The sequence below is a fragment of the Rhineura floridana genome, chromosome 5 (genome assembly GCF_030035675.1).
Source record: "Rhineura floridana isolate rRhiFlo1 chromosome 5, rRhiFlo1.hap2, whole genome shotgun sequence".
In the NCBI taxonomy this organism is placed as follows: Eukaryota; Metazoa; Chordata; class Lepidosauria; order Squamata; family Rhineuridae; genus Rhineura; species Rhineura floridana.
The window spans coordinates 100,240,835-100,261,392 of record NC_084484.1 but is presented as its reverse complement, the minus strand read 5'-3'; the positions used below and the strand labels follow the sequence as shown (position 1 = coordinate 100,261,392).

General features: G+C 41.8%; 1 protein-coding gene across 4 annotated transcripts in view; it reads left to right on the top strand.

The window, feature by feature from the left end:
* DOP1B (DOP1 leucine zipper like protein B) overlaps positions 1–20,558 on the top strand; it is a 100,317-nt gene that overhangs the window by 29,763 nt on the left and 49,996 nt on the right. For all 4 annotated transcript variants that reach the window (XM_061627702.1, XM_061627703.1, XM_061627704.1 and 1 more), the window contains 6 exons: positions 2,418–2,538; positions 3,226–3,345; positions 9,252–9,348; positions 10,051–10,242; positions 11,567–12,254; positions 19,939–20,210. In XM_061627702.1, the coding sequence (XP_061483686.1) occupies positions 2,418–2,538; positions 3,226–3,345; positions 9,252–9,348; positions 10,051–10,242; positions 11,567–12,254; positions 19,939–20,210 (1,490 nt within the window). The remainder of the gene's footprint in view (positions 1–2,417; positions 2,539–3,225; positions 3,346–9,251; positions 9,349–10,050; positions 10,243–11,566; positions 12,255–19,938; positions 20,211–20,558) is intronic.

Genomic DNA, 20,558 nt, shown 5'->3' with positions numbered 1-20,558 from the left:
TGTTGTGTGTGAACCAGCCCAGGTTCAACCTGTGTGAACAAGGTTAACAAAAAGCACACTTTATTCCTTGTTAAACATTAGAAAGCAGGATGTCTTCCCTTAACTTCTGTCCAGCTCACTAGTTGTGTGCTTCATTATGTCTCCAACATATGCAGGAAACACGGTCACGGTATTATTAAACAGACCTTTGTTTAGTCTATCTCAGTTTTATAGCTATCTTCATATTGGTTTATAGAATGATCTTGCCTCTGGATTATGTCCTGAATGCCTGCCAAACTTGGCTGCTTGAGTATTTCTTGTGGTTTCATCTTGTGGGTTACCCTAAATATTTAGAAGAAACTGCCAAGTTCATTTTGCATTTGCAGAGTCTCTTGTGGCTTAACTGTAAGGTGTTCTATAATCCTGCTTATTCCTGCTCTCTAATGAAATAAGGAAGTTAATTCCATTGGCACAAGCATGCTACTGTTACTACACTTTTAAAAGCCTGATATATATTATCTTAGAAAAATGCTACCATTATTTCATACATCTGTGCAATAGTTTAGATAACAGAACCTCTGGCGATGCTTTGATTCTTTTGAAATCTTGCTTGAAATTGGTGTCTAGGCTGTAGCAGGATACTCTCTCAAACTATTTTTTAAAATTATTTTGAGGAAAGCTAGTACAAACGTAATGAAGGAGTAATCATTCTGCTTTCTTACACAGAGGGTTGTATCCATTGTTAGTCCTCCACAAAAGTAGACCTGTTGAAATTAATGAACATAGCTAACTTAAAGTTCCTTTCTCTGAATGGGTCTTCTCTCTAAGAGTACAACTTAGGGTTAGCATAGTTGAATACATATACTTCACAGTGGTATGAAAACTGCCTAGAGCAACAGTCGTATTTCACCTTTATGTGAAGATTTATGTTATTGTAGTCCAGAATGTTTTGTGCTCTCGGTGCTTCCTGTTCCTTTTTTATCCTTTACAGCTTCTCAGTTTGTGTCAGTTGTGTAAGCAATTAACTTGTATAGCCCTATGCCAACCAACAAAGGCCCTTCATTATTTAACTCTTTGAGTATTCATGGGGGCAGTGGGAGATTGTCAGACTGGCTGCTTCTGTCCCTTCACTTTGGCTGCTAGTGGATTGGTGGTGATAAATTCATGGGAGGAGAAAGCCATGGCAGTACTTCAAAATCTTGTGATGAAATTTAACTCTTGCCAAGGGCCCAAGCTTTAGTTGATCAGACCAAAGCAGGGATTGGATTGTGCCAGGGGAAGTTCACTAAACACATCAACGTGAAAGTTTAAAGCTTTACTGTTTCCCAAATCATATCGATGAGTCCTCTTAAAACTTCAAGACACTCGGAAAGGACAACTAGAAGCCCAACAGTGACCTAAGCTACTCCACATTCGTTCTTATATATGTACAACCACGAGTGGCCAACTCTGATGTAGCAAGAAGAGAGGTGAGGCTGGGGTCTCTAGGTGGTGCACCGACCTATCTCTGGGTTTGTTGTGGGTCTCTGATTTGCTTCCGGTTTATAAGCAACCGTTTACCCTGGGGCTCATATTGCAGGACACAGATGATTGCCTTTCAGTCAAGTCAGTTCTTCCACATTTTTCCCCAACTGGATAGCAATAAAGCAATAACTTTCACTTCCTTGGCTACCTTTCTTTTCTTTCAAGGGTAGCCTAGCTGTCTCTGGGGCAATAAACAGTTGCATCTTGTTGATCTTGACAGCTTCATCCTGTCAACCTGCCAGCTTACTCCATTTCAAAGGAAAGGGGCCCCAGACTCTCCTGGCCTGATATCTCAAAAGAACAACTCGCACACTAGATTTCTAGCAATGTCATTAACACAGCTTCAGTGAAGCCATTTTATCTTTGCATGGGAAGAACAAGAACAGTACAGAGTTATAACAATGACATGTCAGTGTATGAATAGTTGCAGTCACAGAAAAAATACAGATTTTTTTAGCAGTTACAGTGGGCCTTGCTGAAATATAATTTAGAATGAAAAATATTATGAAATTGAAACAAAGTACCCTAAGAGTAGTTGTGTTCATCTGTTGCAGCAAAAATAACAATCTGTGGCAACTAAAGGGAAGGATATATTCCCATGAGCATTCTAGGCAAAACTCTAATTCATCTGATGTATCAGCTGAGGCCATTTCTGATTTTGTGAAGAAACAAATAGTATAAAATGAACAATACAGTACTCAGCGTCTCATTAAGAATATTAGGGTCTAGGATGCAACTTCTGATCTCTTTGTCCAGTTCTTAATCATACCAGTGAAAGTGGAACAGGGCTTGAAAGCTATCTACATAATACATTGAACCACTAAGAAGCTGGGTTTATGCTCCCTATTGTATTCTGAAATAAAATTTTGCCACTAATTATAATATTACTTCATTGTCTTTTTCTTTTATTGAAGGACCACCAGTGGTCGCTGATCTATTTCTTGAAGTGATTAGAGCATTCTATGCTTATTGCAAGGAAACACTTGGTTCTGATCTTAAACTAAGTTACAGTCAAACAGGAAATATCCTTACCAGGTATATTCGTCTTTTTTTACCCTCTAAGATTAATCTTGCTAGGTAACTGAAGCACACCTCTGTAATTTGTGTTTATGGGATCCTTCCTGCTGACTTTCTGTTGACCGCAACTATTATGTCACTGCTTTTGAGTGCCCAAATCAACATTTTCATCAAAATGAATTTCACTGAAATTAAGGAGTTGTACTAGGAGAGTTAGACACCTTACATTTAATATTTTGAGAGAATTTCAGAGCTAGTAGTGAGCAAGCACCCTGTGCTCTGTTTGGAATGGGCAATCCTCATGTGAGTTTATTTAGGCTCAATTCTACTTGAGCTGAAATCAATTTCAGTCGCATTCTGAGCTCAGGCCCCACCATGCTCTTGATGGATATGAGGGAAAGTTACTACAGGGCCTCTGTTGATCATCAGCTGCATTATAAATGTAGTTCTCATGGATCCTGATCTAGCAAGGCCATCAGAATCCATGGGAGCTGCATAGCCCATGGACTCTTGTGGTCATGGTGCTGTCATAAGCATGTACAGCAGCAATCAGCAACAACCAGTGAGATATAGCTCCCATTACCTAGTAGACTTGTACTTTACAATGTGAACAGAGTGTATATTCTTCAAATATCATGCTTTATACTTCAAAATATGTTTATTGCTGACTATTTATTAGATTTTGTTTGACTCTTGTTGTTTTAGTGCAGTCAAAGAAAACAAGAATGCATCTGAGATAGTTAAAACAGTTAATCTGCTGATCACATCTTTAAACACGGATTTTCTCTGGGATTATATGACCAGATGCTTCGAAGACTGCTTCAGGTAGCTATATATTTTGTTTGTGCAGAGATAGGGAGCTAACCTAAGAGTCTGAACTTTTTGTTACTTATTCTTGACTTCCCCCTCTAGGATGCACACCTTAACGTGGTGAGGGAGTCTGAGAGTGTTGAAGCTGAGAGCAATGCTGTCAGGAGTCTAGACCAAGAGGCTGGACTCCTAGCAGGAGCACCCATGGTGGAATGGTCAGTGCAGAGACACCAGACTAAGATGCATCCAGACTCAGAGGAAGGAATGGTAAACCACCTCTGAATACCTCTTACCACGAAAGCCCTATGAACAGAGTATCCAAAATGCAACACAAGATAGTGCTGGAAGATGACACCCCCAGGTCAGGAGGCACTCACCGAGCTACTGGGGAAGAACAAAGGACAAGTACGAGTAGCGCTGTGACTAATGATGCAGCTGGGTCAAAGCCGAAAGGAAGCCCAGAGGCTGATGCGCACAGATGCAAAAGGAGAGTCCGGAGTTGTACGACGCACACAGTAGGAACATGGAATGTGAGAAGCATGAACCAGGGAAAGTTAGAAATTGTCAAGCAAGAAATGGAGCGTATCAACATTACAGTACTTGGCGTGAGTGAATTAAAATGGACTGGAATGGGACATTTTCAATCAGGCAACAACAAAATATTCTATGCAGGAAATGAGAAATCAAGAAGAAACAGGGTTGCTTTAATAGTGAGAAGTGACATAGCAAAAACAATTAAGAGCTACAACACAAGGTCTGAGCGAGTTATATCAATGAGATTTAATGGGAAACCTATTAACATAACCACATCCAAGTCTGTGCTCCAACAGCAAATGCAGAAGAAGAGGAATTGGAGAAATGTTATGCAGAAGTACAGGAAGAAATTGATCGCTCATCAAAACAAGATGTGCTGATAATCATGGGGGCCTGGAATGCGAAAGTAGGGAACAGAGAAGAACTAGGAATTGTGGGGAAATGGGGCTTAGATGACAGCAGGAGAAAGACTTACTGAATTCTGTGAAGCCAGTAATTTGTTTCTTGCAAAACACATTTTTTGAGCAACCAAGAAGATGAGTGTACATGTGGACATCACCAAATGGTCAATATAGGAATCAAATTGATTATATAATTGGAAACAGAAGATGGAAAAGTTCCATACTTTCTGCAAAAACAAGACCAGGAGCACACTGCGGTACAGATCATGAACTGATCGTATAAAGCTAAAGAAGAACAACAAAGCACTCATAATGCCAAAATACAATTTAAATAACATCCCAGAAGAATATAAAGATCAAATAAGGAACAGGTTTGAGGCTTTAAACTTAGTTGACAGAGAACCAGAAGAACTATGGACTGAAGTCAGGGACATTATCAGGGAAGAATGCAAAAAGACAATACCTCTTGTTAAAAAGAGAGAAAGACCTCAATGGATGACTGAAGAAACTCTTAAAATGGTTAAAGAGAGAAGGAAGGCAAAAGCAAAAGGAGACAGAAACACAGTCAGAACCCTAAATGCAACAATACAGCGACTAGTACGTAGGGACAAAGAACTATTACAATAGTTATTGTCTAGAAATAGAAAAGGACAACAAAAAGGGTAGAACAAGAGCCCTATTCGAAAAGATTCGAGAAATGAAAGGGAAATTTAAACCAAGGGTAGGGATGTTGTATAATCCACAGGGGAACACACTGACTGACCGAGATGAAATAAAAGGAAGAGGGAAGCAATACACTGAAGAACTCTATAAAAGAGATGACAGGATGACAGAATCATTCACAGAGGAACCATATGATGAAGAACCAGAAATGTTAGAATGTGAAGTGAAAGTTGCTCTTAAAATACTTGGAAGAAACAAGTCACTGGGAACAGATGGCATATCAATAGAGTTGCTACAAGCTACTGAGACTTAATCTGTCCAAAGTTTGACAAATTTGTCAACAAATATGGAAAAGTAAACAATGGCCCACAGACTGGAAGCATTCAATATACATCCCAACTCCAAAGAAAGGGGATCCCAGAGAATGCAGTAATTATCGAACTATTGCCTTAATATCCCATGCTAGTAAAGGAATGCTCAAGATTCTACAACAGAGGCTCTTACCATATACGGAGCGAGAAATGCCAGACGTCCAAGCTGGATTCAGAAAGGGAAGAGGTACCAGAGATCATATCGCAAACATACGTTGGATAATGGAACAGAGCAAGGAATTTCAGAAGGAAATTGCCCTGTGCTTTATAGATTACAGCAAAGCCTTTGATTGTGTAGATCACAAAAAACTATGGAATGCTTTAAAAGAAATGGGGGTGCCACAGCATCTGATTGTCCTGATGCGCAAATATTCTGGACAAGAGGCTACTGGAAGGGCAGAATATGGAGAAACCGACTGGTTCCCAGTCAGAAAGGGTGTGAGACAGGGGTGTATTTTATCACCCTATTTGTTTAATCTGTACGCAGAACATATACGGAAAGCAGGATTGAACCAAGATGAAGGAGGTGTGAAAATTGGAGGGAGAAATATCAATAATTTAAGATATGCAGGTGATACCATACTCTTAGCAGAAACCAGTAATGATTTGAAACAAATGCTGATGAAAGTTAAAAGAGGAAAGCTCAAAAACAGGACTACAGCTCAACATCAAGAAGACTAAAGTAATGACAACAGAAGATTTATGTCACTTTAAAGTTGACAATGAGGACATTGAACTTGTCGAGGATTATCAATACCTTGGCACAGTCATTAACCAAAATGGCGACCATAGTCAAGAAATCAGAAGAAGGCTAGGAATGGGGATGGCAGCTGTGAGAGAACTAGAGAACTCAAATGCAAAGATGTATCACTGAACACTAAAGTCAGAATCATTCAGACCATGGTATTCTCGATCTCTATGTATGGATGTGAAAGTTGGATAGTGAAAAAAGTGGATAAGAGAAAAATCAACTGATTCGAAATGTGATGTTGAAGGAGAGCTTTGTGCCTACCATGGACTGCAAAAAAGACAGATAATTGGGTGTTAGAACAAATTAAACCAGAACTATCGCTACAAGCTAAAATGATGAAACTGAGGTTATCATACTTTGGACACATAATGAGAAGACATGATTCACTAGAAAAGACAATATTGTTGTGAAAAACAGAAGGGAGTAGGAAAAGAGGAAGGCCAAACAAGAGATGGGTTGAATTTACAAGATCTGAACAGGGTGGTTCACGACAGATGCTATTGGACGTTGCTGATTCATATGGGCGCCATAAGTCATGATCGACTTGAAGGCACATAACAGTTCTTGACTGCTGTATGATGTGTACATTTCCTATGAAGTTTTATTGTTGTACACTGCTTTGATAAATTTTCTGAAAAGCAGTATAGAAATATTTTAAAGTATAAATAAATGAAAAACATCTGAATTAGGAGAACAAATTTAAATTAACTGAGTCAGTTGCCTTCTTAAAAATATTAAAATTTATTAAACATACTTTCAGTCTTAGTTTTATTCATTTATTTTACTGATTTCATTCCATTTATTAATTGCTTCACATGAAATGTTTTGAAGCAATATAATAAAATCATAAGCAATTAAAACAATTGCTTTAATAATATGTAGTTTATTTTTAACCTTTTTGTGAATTTGTTAACTTTGCCCTTTTTACTAAGATAAAAGTTAATTTGGTGATAGTTAGCCTTGATCCTTGAGGAGAGCCCAAGGAAAATGAGCCTGTTGGGAGCTTTCTTGCTTCTAGTCTACTGTCCCCTAAAATTAAGGGGAAGCCTAGTCTTATATTAAAATGCATTATTTTGTATAAAATGTTTTTACATTTAGATAAACGGGGTTTTGAAGAATACAGATTTTTAGCAAGTATTGAGGATGTAGAGGGAGGGTACACAAATGGGTTTAGTCCTTCCTTTCCAAAAGTCGAGGCCCTATGTTTACCACAGATAATCAGTTAGATGGTGTGATCTGAGATGCAAGATCACTCTAGGCTGTACTTATACACTTAGTATTTTTACAGCCATGGAGTTTAGAGGTCCTGTTAATGACAGATAAAATTCTCAAGGTGATCAAGTGTGTGTCAGATTCTTTGGCTTCTTGGGTGTCCTTCAGCCCTATCATTAGTGCTAAAGGTTAACACTGAAATAAATGTCGAAGTGTCTACTTGTCTCACTGGAACTGGGGTGCGAGCTAATGATGTGTATTTGCCTCCCTTTCATGTTTTGTGGAACACACTGAACACCCACCATATAGTATCCCTAGAAATAGTGGAAAGCTTAATTACTGAGCAAAGAGACTCTGGATTGAAGAGCATCTGTAAAGGTTTACTTTGTGAAAGAAATCCAGTTTTGGAAATGAAAAATTCCTCTAAAGAAAGAGTTCTGCGTTGGCTCTCTTTTTAAATTCTCTGCATTCTGTTTTATTGTGTATATTTATTATAAAATTTCTTTACTGTATACGTACCGTACAAAACAAAACTCATTGTGTTAGAGAAAAAGCATAAACCAGTTACAGTAAAATACACCAGTAGCACTCTGTTACATTTAACCCTCATGTAGGCCCAGCAAAAAAATCACACTGGCTGACATATAACAATGGAACCAATTACCTAGAGAGGTAGTGAGGTCTCCGGCACTGGAGGCATTCAAGAGGCAGCTGGACAGCCATTTGTCGGTGATGCTTTGATTTGGATTCCTGTACTGAGCAGGGGGTTGTACTTGATGGCCTTATAGGTCCCTTCCAACACTACTGTTCTATGATTCTATGACTTTGGAATATATTTGGAATCCAAAGAGATTTCCAATTAAAGGAATGAGATCTCTTTGGTCCCCAGAGACTTTGGGGTGTTTTTTTTGTCACCACAAGTGTGCTTGACACTTCCAAAGCACCATGAGCCAAAACAACAACACTTATTCAGAGGAGGTAGGATTTTTCTGAATAGTGTACATTGACCCCATCTCCATGCATATTGATTAAAAAACACTTCTGGGATATTCTTGGACCCCAGTAGGTTTTTTTCTTCCAGGAGGAAAACAGTAAGTGGTAACTGGCTGAAATATGGTGATGTTGTACAGAATAAAATTTGTGACACATTCCTAGGAGGACAATCCTGTAGCTCTACTTATGTGTAAATTACACAATGAAAAGTCCTTCTGGGGCTAAAAAGTGTCCCACAAGTCTGCATGAGGGTTTTAAAAAGACAAACGTAAAGATAGTAATTTTTTTAAAAAGGGATTTTAACTGTTGTCTAAGTTGATCAAAATTCCTCAGTTGAATCATTAAAGCTAAATCATATTCAGTTCAGCTCAGAATTTATCCTATAACACAAAATCCACCCCGTTTTCCAATATTCCTAGCTCTCTTTTAATACATTGGGTTACTAAACCCCATTTATTTATTGCTTCAGTGGGTTGTATCCAACAAAGTTAGAACTTTAGTGTAAGAACTATGCATTGGTATTTCCTCTCCCTTTGATCCCCCAACCCTTCGGAGCAGATTGGGGGGGCACTGTGAGAGGAGAGGGAGTCCCACTGCATAGGGGGATGTCGCTGCACTAATGGGACAACAATTCCTTATTGTTTAATATAACTCTTCATTTTATTATTTGTTCCCAGATCTTTCTGCTCTAATCTACCTGTTTTAGATGTGTGTGTTTTGAAGCCTTACCATTCAAGATCCTGGTCAATGTTGTAATGTATAAACTTTGAGTACAATACGCTGCTGCAGTGTTCATTTTCACATAATTCAGTAGGCATCATCTACTACAACTTTCTTTACCATCATCCTCAATACTTGCACTTTGTTACCTTTTCACAAGCAATAAAACATTTCTTAGCTGCATTTCTTCTAGAAGTGGCAAGCAACACAAAACACTCAATACAATTAAGTATTGATGAAAAGTGTCTCAAAATATGCTTTTCCTTTTTATGGCAGAAATAAATCTATTCAGACACAACTTCTGGCTCAGAATGTTGCAACAGTTTCAGAACTCTGTACCCTACTGATTTTTCTTCTAGATGTAATACCATTGGTAAGTCAAGTGTGTGTGTGTGTGTGTATCCCTGCAAGTAAACTAGTTCACATTTTTACTTGCCAAGCATCTACTGTTGCAGAGGCACGTTCTTCATTTGAAAAGTGTTTTTACATAATTGGGCTCTTGTCTTTATCATATACTTCAGTTTTCTGATTGAGCTTCAGACATCTGTTAAGAACTGTGGAATGATAGGCTTTGCCCAATTTAGAGCAAATTTATGGGGAGCTTCTGTTCCAGGGAACAAAACAAAAGATTTTATAACTTTGAAATGAAAGCACCTGGCACTTCATTCAGCTGGAATACTCTAGAAACTTGTTTTTGCATCCTTGTTTGCTACTGGATAACCATGTCTGTGTTATGATTTTTAGTCATTATTTGGGTTACAGTAAAGCAACTTCTCTAAAATTCTTTTATTTATTATTTTCTTACTTAAACTATTGAATATACCCTGCCTTTCTTCAGCAAACCCAAAAATGCTAGGAAGATGAGTTCAAACAATAACAATTTGAAAAACAATAGTATAACGAAGTATAGAATTTTTTTATTTCAGAATTATAATACAGTAAATAAGATACATAAGGAGAAAATGTAATGGTGTGTGTGTGTGTATATATATGATTAAATAAACAAGAATTAATTTTGAAATGAAATGTATCACGTGGTAAAGAGTTGCTTATTGAAATGTCTTTGTTTTTATAGGAACTTTATTCTGAAGTGCAGTCTCTGTATCTGCCACAGATGCTTTGCTGTATCGTGCACTCTCTTCTTGAAAACATGGAAACTCTAAGTTTACCAGAGCTCACTCATGCCTTAAGGACTTGCTTCAAAGTACTTAGCAAAGTGCAGATGCCTCCTGCCTACCTAGGTACTGATACAGGAAGCTCAGACACTGTAGGTATTAAGATACGGGTTTGTGTCTATTTAATATATTTTGTAAATGGATTCATCAGATTTTTTTATGAGGTGATTGATTGACATTGTACTGTCTCATGGAATAATGGGGCGCTTTGCTGTTTTTTCATAAGTATTAAACTAGGTATTAGTATTACGTCAAAAAGCATATTTCTGGCAATAACTGCATAATACAAATATTCAATATGCCTTAATGTGTCAAGAATCTGTTGCTTATGGTGGCTTCCTGCACATGGCTTAATAGACTGATTAATCAGTCTCATACATTATGAGAGGTATAGATGCTCCAACGCCATATTTAGCTGTAGTAATATTAATGTAACTATTCCAGCATCTGTGTAGGAAAGTATAATATGTTTTAGTAGGCTGCTTACTAAACACTTCTCAATGTAGATAGTTCCATGGAAAAGAATTTACCTCAGAAAACATTTTTAGTAGCCAATTGTCTATTGGTGCATGAATCCTTTTTAAATTCAGAAGTGTTTTCAATCCTTACTTCCAAAGGTGTCTAGAACTAGCCTATCACAAACATCAGTTTAAGCTCGTCTTGTTTACAGCTGTTTCTTTGACAATCTCATAAATTGGAGGTGGATAACCTGAGGCCTTTGGCATATAATTTCATGTGATTGGCCTAGGGTAGGAGGGGGGAAATGGGGGGGGGACACAAAATGGATGGAGTGGTGGAAGGTAGAAGGAGAAGGAGAAGAAACCCTCTGCAAGTGATGAGTTCAGACCTCTGGCAACAGCAGTCTATCTCGGTTGCTGGATAAGGAGGAATGGAGGGGGGAAGGTGGCCCCATCAACTGCTCGCTTGGCCTTACTCACTATTGGTATGTGCTGCCCTACCCCACCCCACCTCCCAGGAACGTAGCCCTTGACAGAAAAATGGTCCCCTAGTAAATGAAAACAATCAACTCCAGAGCTGGAAATCAAATGGGAACAAACTTGAGTTAAGTACTGTGGTAATTTTACTATAGTATGACCAAATGTAATCACCAACAATATTTTTTGTATTGATGTGGCATAATATACACATATTCCTTCCTTTCTACTCACCTCATAAATCTGAGTAACCATCTGAATATGCTTTTGACTTTGAATAGCACAAAATTCTAGACAGATTGAAAATCCCAATATTTTCTGCCAGCTTTGTATTTTGTTTCACATAAAGGTAGTGTTCCCCTCCACGTATTTTTAACTCAATGATATTTTAATTTATTCATGTGTGTTTTTTAAATGCCATTGTATAAAGTAAACCTCAGAATTCACATTTAGGTTCCACGTATTTATTGCATTATTTTAGAGCCCCATACAGGAAGAGAACCAGGAATTAACATCAGAGTCCAAAGTGCTCCAGGATGAAGATGACACTCTTTTTCCTCCACTCAAATCTGAAGACAGTGGTATAGGTCTTAGCGCTTCATCCCCAGAGCTGTCTCAACATATGAGAATACCTAGGGTAACCTCTGGGAAAGATGATGTCTGGAAAAAGGATGGGAGCATGCAGAAAACTTTGCAGTGCATCCAGGAGCTGGTTGCAAAGTTTGCCAGTAAATACATATTTGGGGTTCATTTACAAGATTCCAGTAATGGCAGTATTTTGACAGTACATGCAAAACAAAGAGAGAGAAAAGGAAACCATTATCAAGCTGCTCGAAATACAGCCAAGAAAAGGAGCTCATGGGACTCCAAGCAAATAACTGTGCCTCAGTTTAAGCAGATGCTATCAGACTTATTCACCGTCCGAGTGTCACCATTTAAACAGAAAGATATGGAGCCTCCATCTACTTCAGATGACCTTGGTAGCCAAAGCAGGAAAGAAGAAGAATGGGACATTGACCAAGTTATGCTTGACTTGGGAGATACAAGAGAGGACTGCAGAGAGGCCTTTGCAGCTGTATGCTACCTCTTACTGGATTGTACTACATTTCCTGTCTACCTTTCTGAGGAAGAAACTGAACAGCTCTATTTGTCTCTCTTTCAAGTGCCTGGTAAGAGGAGCATTCTAATTTGCAGGTACCTCCCATTGCAGAAGAGTACATAGTAAGGTTTCCGTGACAATTATTCAAAAATGGTGGCATGATAGGCTGTATGTTTGTAAGTGTAGTGCTTGGACACATTGGGAGCTCTGTGCCATAGGCCCCAGAGGGCTGGCCAAGGGCAAATACAGCCCTGCAGAAAAAGAAGTGAAGAACCCATGTGTTAGGCAGATTAGAAGATCAAATAGGAGCTGGCTAACATTTATTAATATTCAGAGAATGGGTTATTCTCTCATGGATGACAGAGGTCTCCACGTGGGTACTATAGCTCCCCCTACAGCTCGAAGACAGGAAATGCTTCAAGAAATGTTTTTGCTCTTCCCTTCCTGCTGAGGATCAGTTTTCTTTCTTGTCTCAGCTCGAAGCACACCCTTTCTGGCTGTCTTCCTTTCTGGCCTAGCTTCTCTCCTCCCTTTTGCCTATATTCCAGGTTTTTTTGGCCTATCTTCCAGCTATCTATTTTTCTACTTGTTTTATACAATCAAAAAATTTTTTTACTTACCTTTAGTTCTCTGTCCTAGTTTCACTTTCATTTCTTCTGCCTTCCGCTCCCTGCAAGCATGGAAAAGATGGCATTTTACTCTTCGAAGAAGAAAAAATATTCAAAAACGGCAGCGCAGTACTCAGCCTTGGCTGCAGTCAGCTCCCACCCACCCCAGATTCCTGCCAATGCTCAGCAGCAGCTGTTTATTGGCGGAGACAACCCTCTTGAGGGCACCTCTTCTCGGATGGACTCCATCACTCCTCGCAAGCTTGCCAGAGTCAGTGAGTCCCCTCCACTTACCTCTGTACCGCAAGGGCTTTTAGCGGAGCCGTTTTCGGCTGCTCACGATGCGGCGCTCGCCATTTTGTCCGACAAACACGAGGCGGCTGCCATTTTGGACCGGCACTTACCCGCTGTTTTTCAGGCCGCTCCTGCACTACAACAAAAAAGGGCACTTATTGAAGCGGATGCTTCCTATGGCTTGCCTTTACTCCTGCCTGAGAATAGCGCTGCGGTCCACTCGGCGACACAGTCTCCGCGCTCCCCAGAACCCCCCCCCGCCTTGTTCCTATTGGCCCTAGGGAACTGGAGCATCTTTCATCTGAAGATGAGGAGCAAAGGAGGTTCATTTCCCCTGTTCAATGCATGCAGATTTCCCCCCATCCCAGCCTGGTTCTAATGCAATGCCTTAACTGTAGTTGTCCCTATCTGATCTGCTATCTTCCGCTGTATTGCAACAGCTTAAGGAGGCCATGATTGGGGAGCTTGTTACAGAATTAGCAAGCGGCAGGGCATCCAAAAGGCGTTCTCCCTCCCCACGGGATAATGCAGACATACCACCCCCATCCTCCAAAAGGCCCTCAATTGCATATCCACACCTTGATAGGGTGCCTTCACCCTCCCCACATGCTGTTGCTAGAGGCCACAGCACTCAGCAAGGCCTCTCCTTGGACGCAGGCCAATCTGATGACAACAGAGATCCTGATATTGAAGAAGGGGAATGGAGCGAAGGCTCAGATATGGATGACACTGAATCTGCTAGATTATTTGTAGAGGCTCCTTTTCCCCCTCTTTTCTGTAAAGTAGTGGCAGCTTTGGACTTAAATGTGACGCAGAAACAACAGGAGCCCTTATCTAAGAGCTCTCTAGTGCTCCCCGTCCCTAAGGCTTCCACTAGGTGCATGCCTTTGCCCATCTCTTTTAAAAATATTATGAAGTTAGAATGGGACTTGCCTCTCCAATGCAGAAAAACTACTAACTATGCCAGTACGTTTTATGTCCTAGATACTGATGTTATGAACCAGCTTCACACTCCAGCTGTGGATGGGCCCATTTCCGCTCTACTCTCCCATGCCCTCTTGCCGCGGGATGGAGATGCGCAGTTAAAGGACCCCATTGAGTGCAAATCTGACGCAGCTCTGAAGCGCTCTCACGAAGCTAATGCACTCTCAATAAGAGCCTCTACTTTGGCTTCTGTATTTGCCAGAGCAGCGCTGTTATGGACTGAAGACCTGCTTGATGATGTTAACGGAGACCCAGCTAGACTCAGAAAGACTCTGCTCAAGGTATCTAGATCCCTGGCATTCATAGCAGATGCCACTATGGACTCTTCCCAATTTTCCTGCAGAGCAGTAGCAGCAGCAGTTGTAGCTAGAAGACATTTAAGTTACACTGATTTAATTTTAAAAATGTTTATTGTATTGGATTGTTGATTGTATTTTAGTATTATTTTGTTATTCATTGTATTTTTATGCTATTTTATGTTCACCGCCCAGAGAGCTATTGCTAGTCGGGCGGTATATAAATTTAATAAATAATAATAATAAATAATAATAATCTCTGGCTGAACCACTGGGATGTGGATGCAGCTTCACATGCTAACCTAGCCTCTGTCCCCTTCTCAGGTACCAAGCTCTTCGGCGATGAGGCACTCAAGGAAGTCCTCGTAGAGAACAGAGATAAAAAAAGTGATGCCATCCCAAAAGCAAGAGGATAGGCGCACTTTTAAGCGTCCTGCCTCTTCCTCTTACCCTTTCCAGTCCTTTCGTGCCTCCAGGTTCACCACCAGGGCACGTGACTTCAAAAGCGGGCACTCCTGCTGGGCCAGGCAGAGATTTCCACAGAAGGCTCAGACCCCTTCTTCCAGGCCCTCCCCCAACCAAACTAGACAAGGACGTCAGAACTAACAATGCTTCTGACTCACCGCCGACACCACAAGTAGGAGGTCGCCTAACCCACTTTGCTTCTCGTTGGCAACACACGACCCAGGACAAGTGGGTACTCACCATCATCAAGGAGGGGTACCGGATAGAACTTAGAGTACCCGCCCACCAGATTCCTTCCCTCTCCCTTAGCCACTTCCATTAAAAAACACCAAGCAATGTTAGGTGAGATTCATCACCTGTTGGATATCTCCGCCATAGAAGAAGTACCATCCAGAGAGCTTTTCTAAGGTCTTTACTCCATCTTCTTCTTGGTCGGGAAAAAGGACGGATCCTGGCGTGGGGTATTCGACCTCAAATTCTTAAATCAATTTGTGACCCAGGGAACCTTCAGGATGGAGACCCTTACGTCCATCAGAGAAGCTCTTTTTCCACGGGACTTTCTGGCTTCAACAGATTTAAAGGAAGCCTACCTGCACATCCCCATATTCCCATCTCACAGGCGATTACTCCGCTTCTATTACAACGGCCACCATTTTCAATACAGGGCCCTTCCCTTTGGTCTGGTTTCGGCTCCACGTCTATTCACCAAGGTCATGGTGACGTTAGTAGCGGGTCTTCGGATGCAAGCATTGCACACATACCCTTATTTAGACGACCTCCTCATCCGGTCCAATTCCTTCCATCAAGCCCAACAGGATGTCCGCGTTTCACTAGATTTCTTGCAAGGTCACAGTTTTCTCTTAAATTTCCCAAAGAGCTATCTATACCCTTCTCAGCAGCTGCTCCACCTTGGGGCGACCATAGACACAGCTCAACAGCTCATTTTCCTGTCGCCACAGAGGGTCCAGAGCATTGCCTCACTAGCAACTACTTTGTCCCAACTTCGATCCCCAGATGTGATGTTGCTTGCCAAACTACTGGGCTTGATGACATCAGCAATAGGGATCACTCCCTGGGTGTGCCTGCACTTCCTCCCACTTCAAACCTTTCTACTTCAGTTCCAGTCGGACATTGCACTACGCAACCATCGTCATGTTCTCCTTCCATCTCCGGTCAAACTCTCCCTCACCTGGTGGTTGGAAATACGGAGCCTATTGAAAGGAGTCCCACTACAGGATCCTCCCCGAACAGTCATCACCACTGATGCCAGCCTCCACGGTTGGGGAGCGCACTGCCAGGGACAATACATTCAAGAACGCTGATCGACTGCAAAGGCAACCCGAAACATCAACTGGTTAGAGTTAAGGGCAGCACACCTAGCTCTTTGGCACTTCACGCCAATCCTTGCCTTTCCGGACATCCTCATTCGCACCGACAACACGTCGACTCGTGCTTACCTGATCAAACAAGGAGGTACCTGCTCAAGGACTCTGAACCTAGAGGCTACCTCAATGCTACTTTGGGCAGAAAGACACCTGTCCTCAATTTCAGCAGAGTACATCCAGGGTCGCCTGAACATAACGGCAGACTGGCTGAGCAGACAGCAGCTCTTCCCAGGTGAGTGGGCTCTGAATGTGGAAGTATTCTAGTCTCTCCAAGCGAAGTTCGGCAACTTCCAAGTAGACCTATTCGCTTCAGACGACAATCACCAGACAAAGAGATTCTTCTCCCGATTCAGGAGTCGCGAAGCAGAAGGACAAGATGCTCTGGCAGTAAGCTGGCCAAAAGGCCTCCTCTACACCTTCCCACCGACTCCCTTACTGTCCAGAGTTCTGAAGAAAATCAGAACAGAAGCAGCTCACATGGTCCTCGTGGCCCCCTATTGGCCGAGACACCCCTGGTTCTCGGACATAGTTCACCTGGCACAAGGCCTGCCATTTTATCTACCGGCACAACCTTCTCCATCAGGGTCCTCTCCTACACCCGGACCCACAATGGCTCAGACTAACCGCATGGAGATTGAGCGCAATAGGTTGTTAGCGTTAGGATTCTCCTCTGACGTGGTGAATACCATCCTGTCAACGAGACGCCCTTCCACCATTAAAAGCTATCGATCTACATGGAAAGCTTTCTCCTCATGGTGCGCCACACATGCTATCTCTCCAGAGTCAGCAGTGGTCACTCAAGTTCTGCAATTCTTTCAAGATGGTCTGAAAAAGGGCATGCGGCCAAATACTTTAAAATGACAAACCGGCTCTTTCATCCATCCTGCTACCTACCAGCAATACTTCTCTGGCTGCACATCCCCTTCTCAAAAAGTTCCTGCGAGGAGCTGTTGCCTTAAGTCCTCCAGTACTGCATAGATTTCCATCATGGAGCCTGCATACCATCCTCGGTGCTCTTCAGAAACCTCCCTTAGAGCTGCTTGCTTCCATTCCTCTCAAGGTCCTGTCCTTCAAATTGATAATCCTCGTAGCTATCACCTCGGCTCGCAGAGTATCTGAACTGCAAGCCCTCTCAATACAAAAACATCTGTGTAGATTCCATAAAGATAAAGTGGTGCTATGAGCTAACCCAGCCTTTGTTCCCAAAGTGAACTCACCATTCCATAGGCAGCAGGAAATAATCCTACCTTCCTTTTGTCCTAATCCCTCTCATCCCAGAGAAAGAGCATGGCACTCCTTAGACGTTAGATGTGCTCTGAAAGTCTACCTTTCTAGAACTGAGTCCTTTCGTAAATGTGATTCCTTGTTTGTATCATTCTGTCCGCCTACTTTAGGAAACACGGTCTCCCGAAATACCTTGGCTAGGTGGATTAGAGCGTGTATATCTCTAGCATATGAAGCTCTGCACTGGCCTTCTCCATTGAACCTTACGGCTCATTCCACCAGATCAGCCGCTGCTTTGGCGGCCTTCTCCACTAATGCCTCCATAGAAGAAATTTGTAGGGCAGCCACCTGGTCATCCCCGTCTACCTTTACTCGGCATTACAAAATTGACCTATACGCATCAGCGGAGGCTTCATTTGGCCACAGAGTTCTCCAACAGGTCCTGCCTCCATCTGACCCACCCTAGGTTGTAGCTTTAGTACGTCCCACGTGGAGACCTCTGTCATCCATGAGAGAAGGTACAGTTTGTACTTACTGTAAACGGTGTTTCTTCATGGATGACAAGAGGTCTCCACAGCCCTCCCTAACCTGGCTGACCATATGGGGCGATATTATAGGGTGCCACGACTATACACGTTTCTGGGACTCTCCCGGACTGGTTAACTGCTTCCACGTTCTTACACCTATTGTGTTTTTTCGATGTGTTATATTTTCTATGATGAGCTGAGGCTGTTGGCAGAGCTTTACAAGAATGAAAACAGCCTCAGGAGGAAGGGAGGAGCAAAAACATTTCCTGAAGCATTACCTGTCTTCGAGCTGTAGGGGGAGCTATAGTACCCACGTGGAGACCTCTTGTCATCCATGAAGAAACACTGTTTACGGTAAGTACAAACTGTACCATACTCTTAGGCTGCACTCCAGTGCATATTTACCTGGGAATAAGTTCCATTGAGCATAGTATTGCTTCTGAGTAAACTTAGGAGGCTGCCTTATAGTGAGTCAGACCATTGGTCCATCTAGCTCAGTATTGTCTACTAACTGGCAGCATCTCTTCAGGGTTTCAGGTAGGAGTCACTTCCAGCCCTGCCTGAAGATGCCAGGGATTGAACTTGGGAACTTCTGCATGCAAGGCATATGCTCTGCCACTGAGGTACAGCCCGTCCCTGTATTCATACATACCTTTGCTGCTTCCTTCTGCTTGGCATGTTCAGAGATGCATAAGATCCCTCTCTAGTTTGCACTTCCCACGCACAATTAGGTAATAGCTCTTTCAGATGAAAGATGACAAAGGAATTGATGGTTCCATAATCTTGTTTAGTAATGTATGTAGCACAGTTGATTCTGTGTCAGTCCCTGTAGCAGCAAGCTCAGATGCTGAGTACCACCAGGATTGGAGTAGTAAAAAACGAGGAGGAGGTATTGGCATGTTTGGAGAAACCTTGAGACTTGTAAAAGTACCCCCCAAAACAGCCCAAACAGGATTGAGTATGTTCAAAGAATGTTGCCTGATAGAAAAGAAAGTGGTGTTTCTGGGGGAAAGGAATAGCTTGGCTGGCTAGACTCCTGAATAGGAGCACTCCTATTAGGAAAGGGCTGCAGCTCAATGGATTATTACACTCCAGATTGGATTATTGTAATGTACTCTATGTGGGACTGCCCTTGTAGACTACATGGAAACTTCAGTTGGTCAAAAAATGCAGCAGCCAGATTACTGGCTTGGGTTCCCTTTAGATCTCATATAACCCCTGTTTTAAAACAGCTGCATTGTTTGCCAGTTTGTTTCTGGGTCCAATATAAGGTGCTCATGCCACTGTTTAAAGCCCTAAACAACATAGGTCCCACATATCTGAAAGACTGTCTCCCTATAGACCTCAGAAGCTTGAGGGGGATGGCCCGGCAGAGGGCGTTCTCTGTGGTGGCCCCTACATTGTGGAACTCCCTCCCCACCAAGGTGTGTCTGACAACTTCGCTGTACAGTTCTAGGTGAATGCTGAAGATGCATCTCTACCCTGGCCTTTGATGCCTGAGACATTTATTTTTAGGACCCACCCTATTTGGGGATTTTAGATTGTTTTTAAATTATTTTTAATACCATATTTTAAAATCCTTGTAACCCGCCCTGGGACCTTTGGGTGAAGGGCAGGTGGTGGTGGTGGTGATACGAGCGTCTGCTTTGCATGCAGGAGGTCCCAGGTTCTAACTCTGGCATCTCTGGGTAGGATTGAGAATGTCACCTGCTTGAAACCCTAGAGAGCCACTGCAAGCCCATCATAGACAGTGCTGAGCTAGACTAACCAACTGTCTGATTTGGTAATAAGACAGCTTCTTATTTATCTATGCATACCTCTAAGGAGATGAGGCTACCCTGCAATGTTTTGTTGCAGGTCGCACATGTATATATTAAATGATAAATATTTAACATCACTTTTAAATGTTTCACATAACTAGTTAATGATTGTACTAAAACTGTAGCTAACCTACTTGTCTGCTCTCCTCAGGAGGCAATGATTCCAGTTTTCCTCTGTGGCTCAAATCTCTGATGACAATATGTTGCTGTGTAAATGACTGCCACATTCAGAATGTGTCCATCTCTGTACTGCTAGAAGTAATAAACCATTCCCAGTCATTGGCACTAGTTATTGAAGACAGAATAAAGCGGTATAAAATTCCTGCCCGAAACCCCTTCTTTGGAAGATTGCAGATGGTCACAGTTCCTCCTATTGCTCCTGGAGTTCTAAAACTAATTTCAGAAAAAACTGATTTCTATCAGGTAATGTACAAAAATGCATGCAGAGCCATAATATGATGCATCCAGAGCTATAATATGATGCACATTGTCTTTGTGATAGATAGATAGAACACTTGTTCTCTATATCAGCATTATTGTAACCTTTGTGTAGGTGTTGTTTACTTGTTACTATCTAGTAGTTGCAATATACTTAAATCAGACAAAATGTTGCCAACACCCCTGGAGCAGCAGCAACAGTGATACTATAGGAGTTGAGAGAGATGTGGAAAGACATCAGTTTGCAGAAATAGTATTTGATTATACCCACCAAAGGAACTAAATCAAACTCCAGCCAGGGGAAGGTAGCTTTTAGTCCCCAATACTGATGGT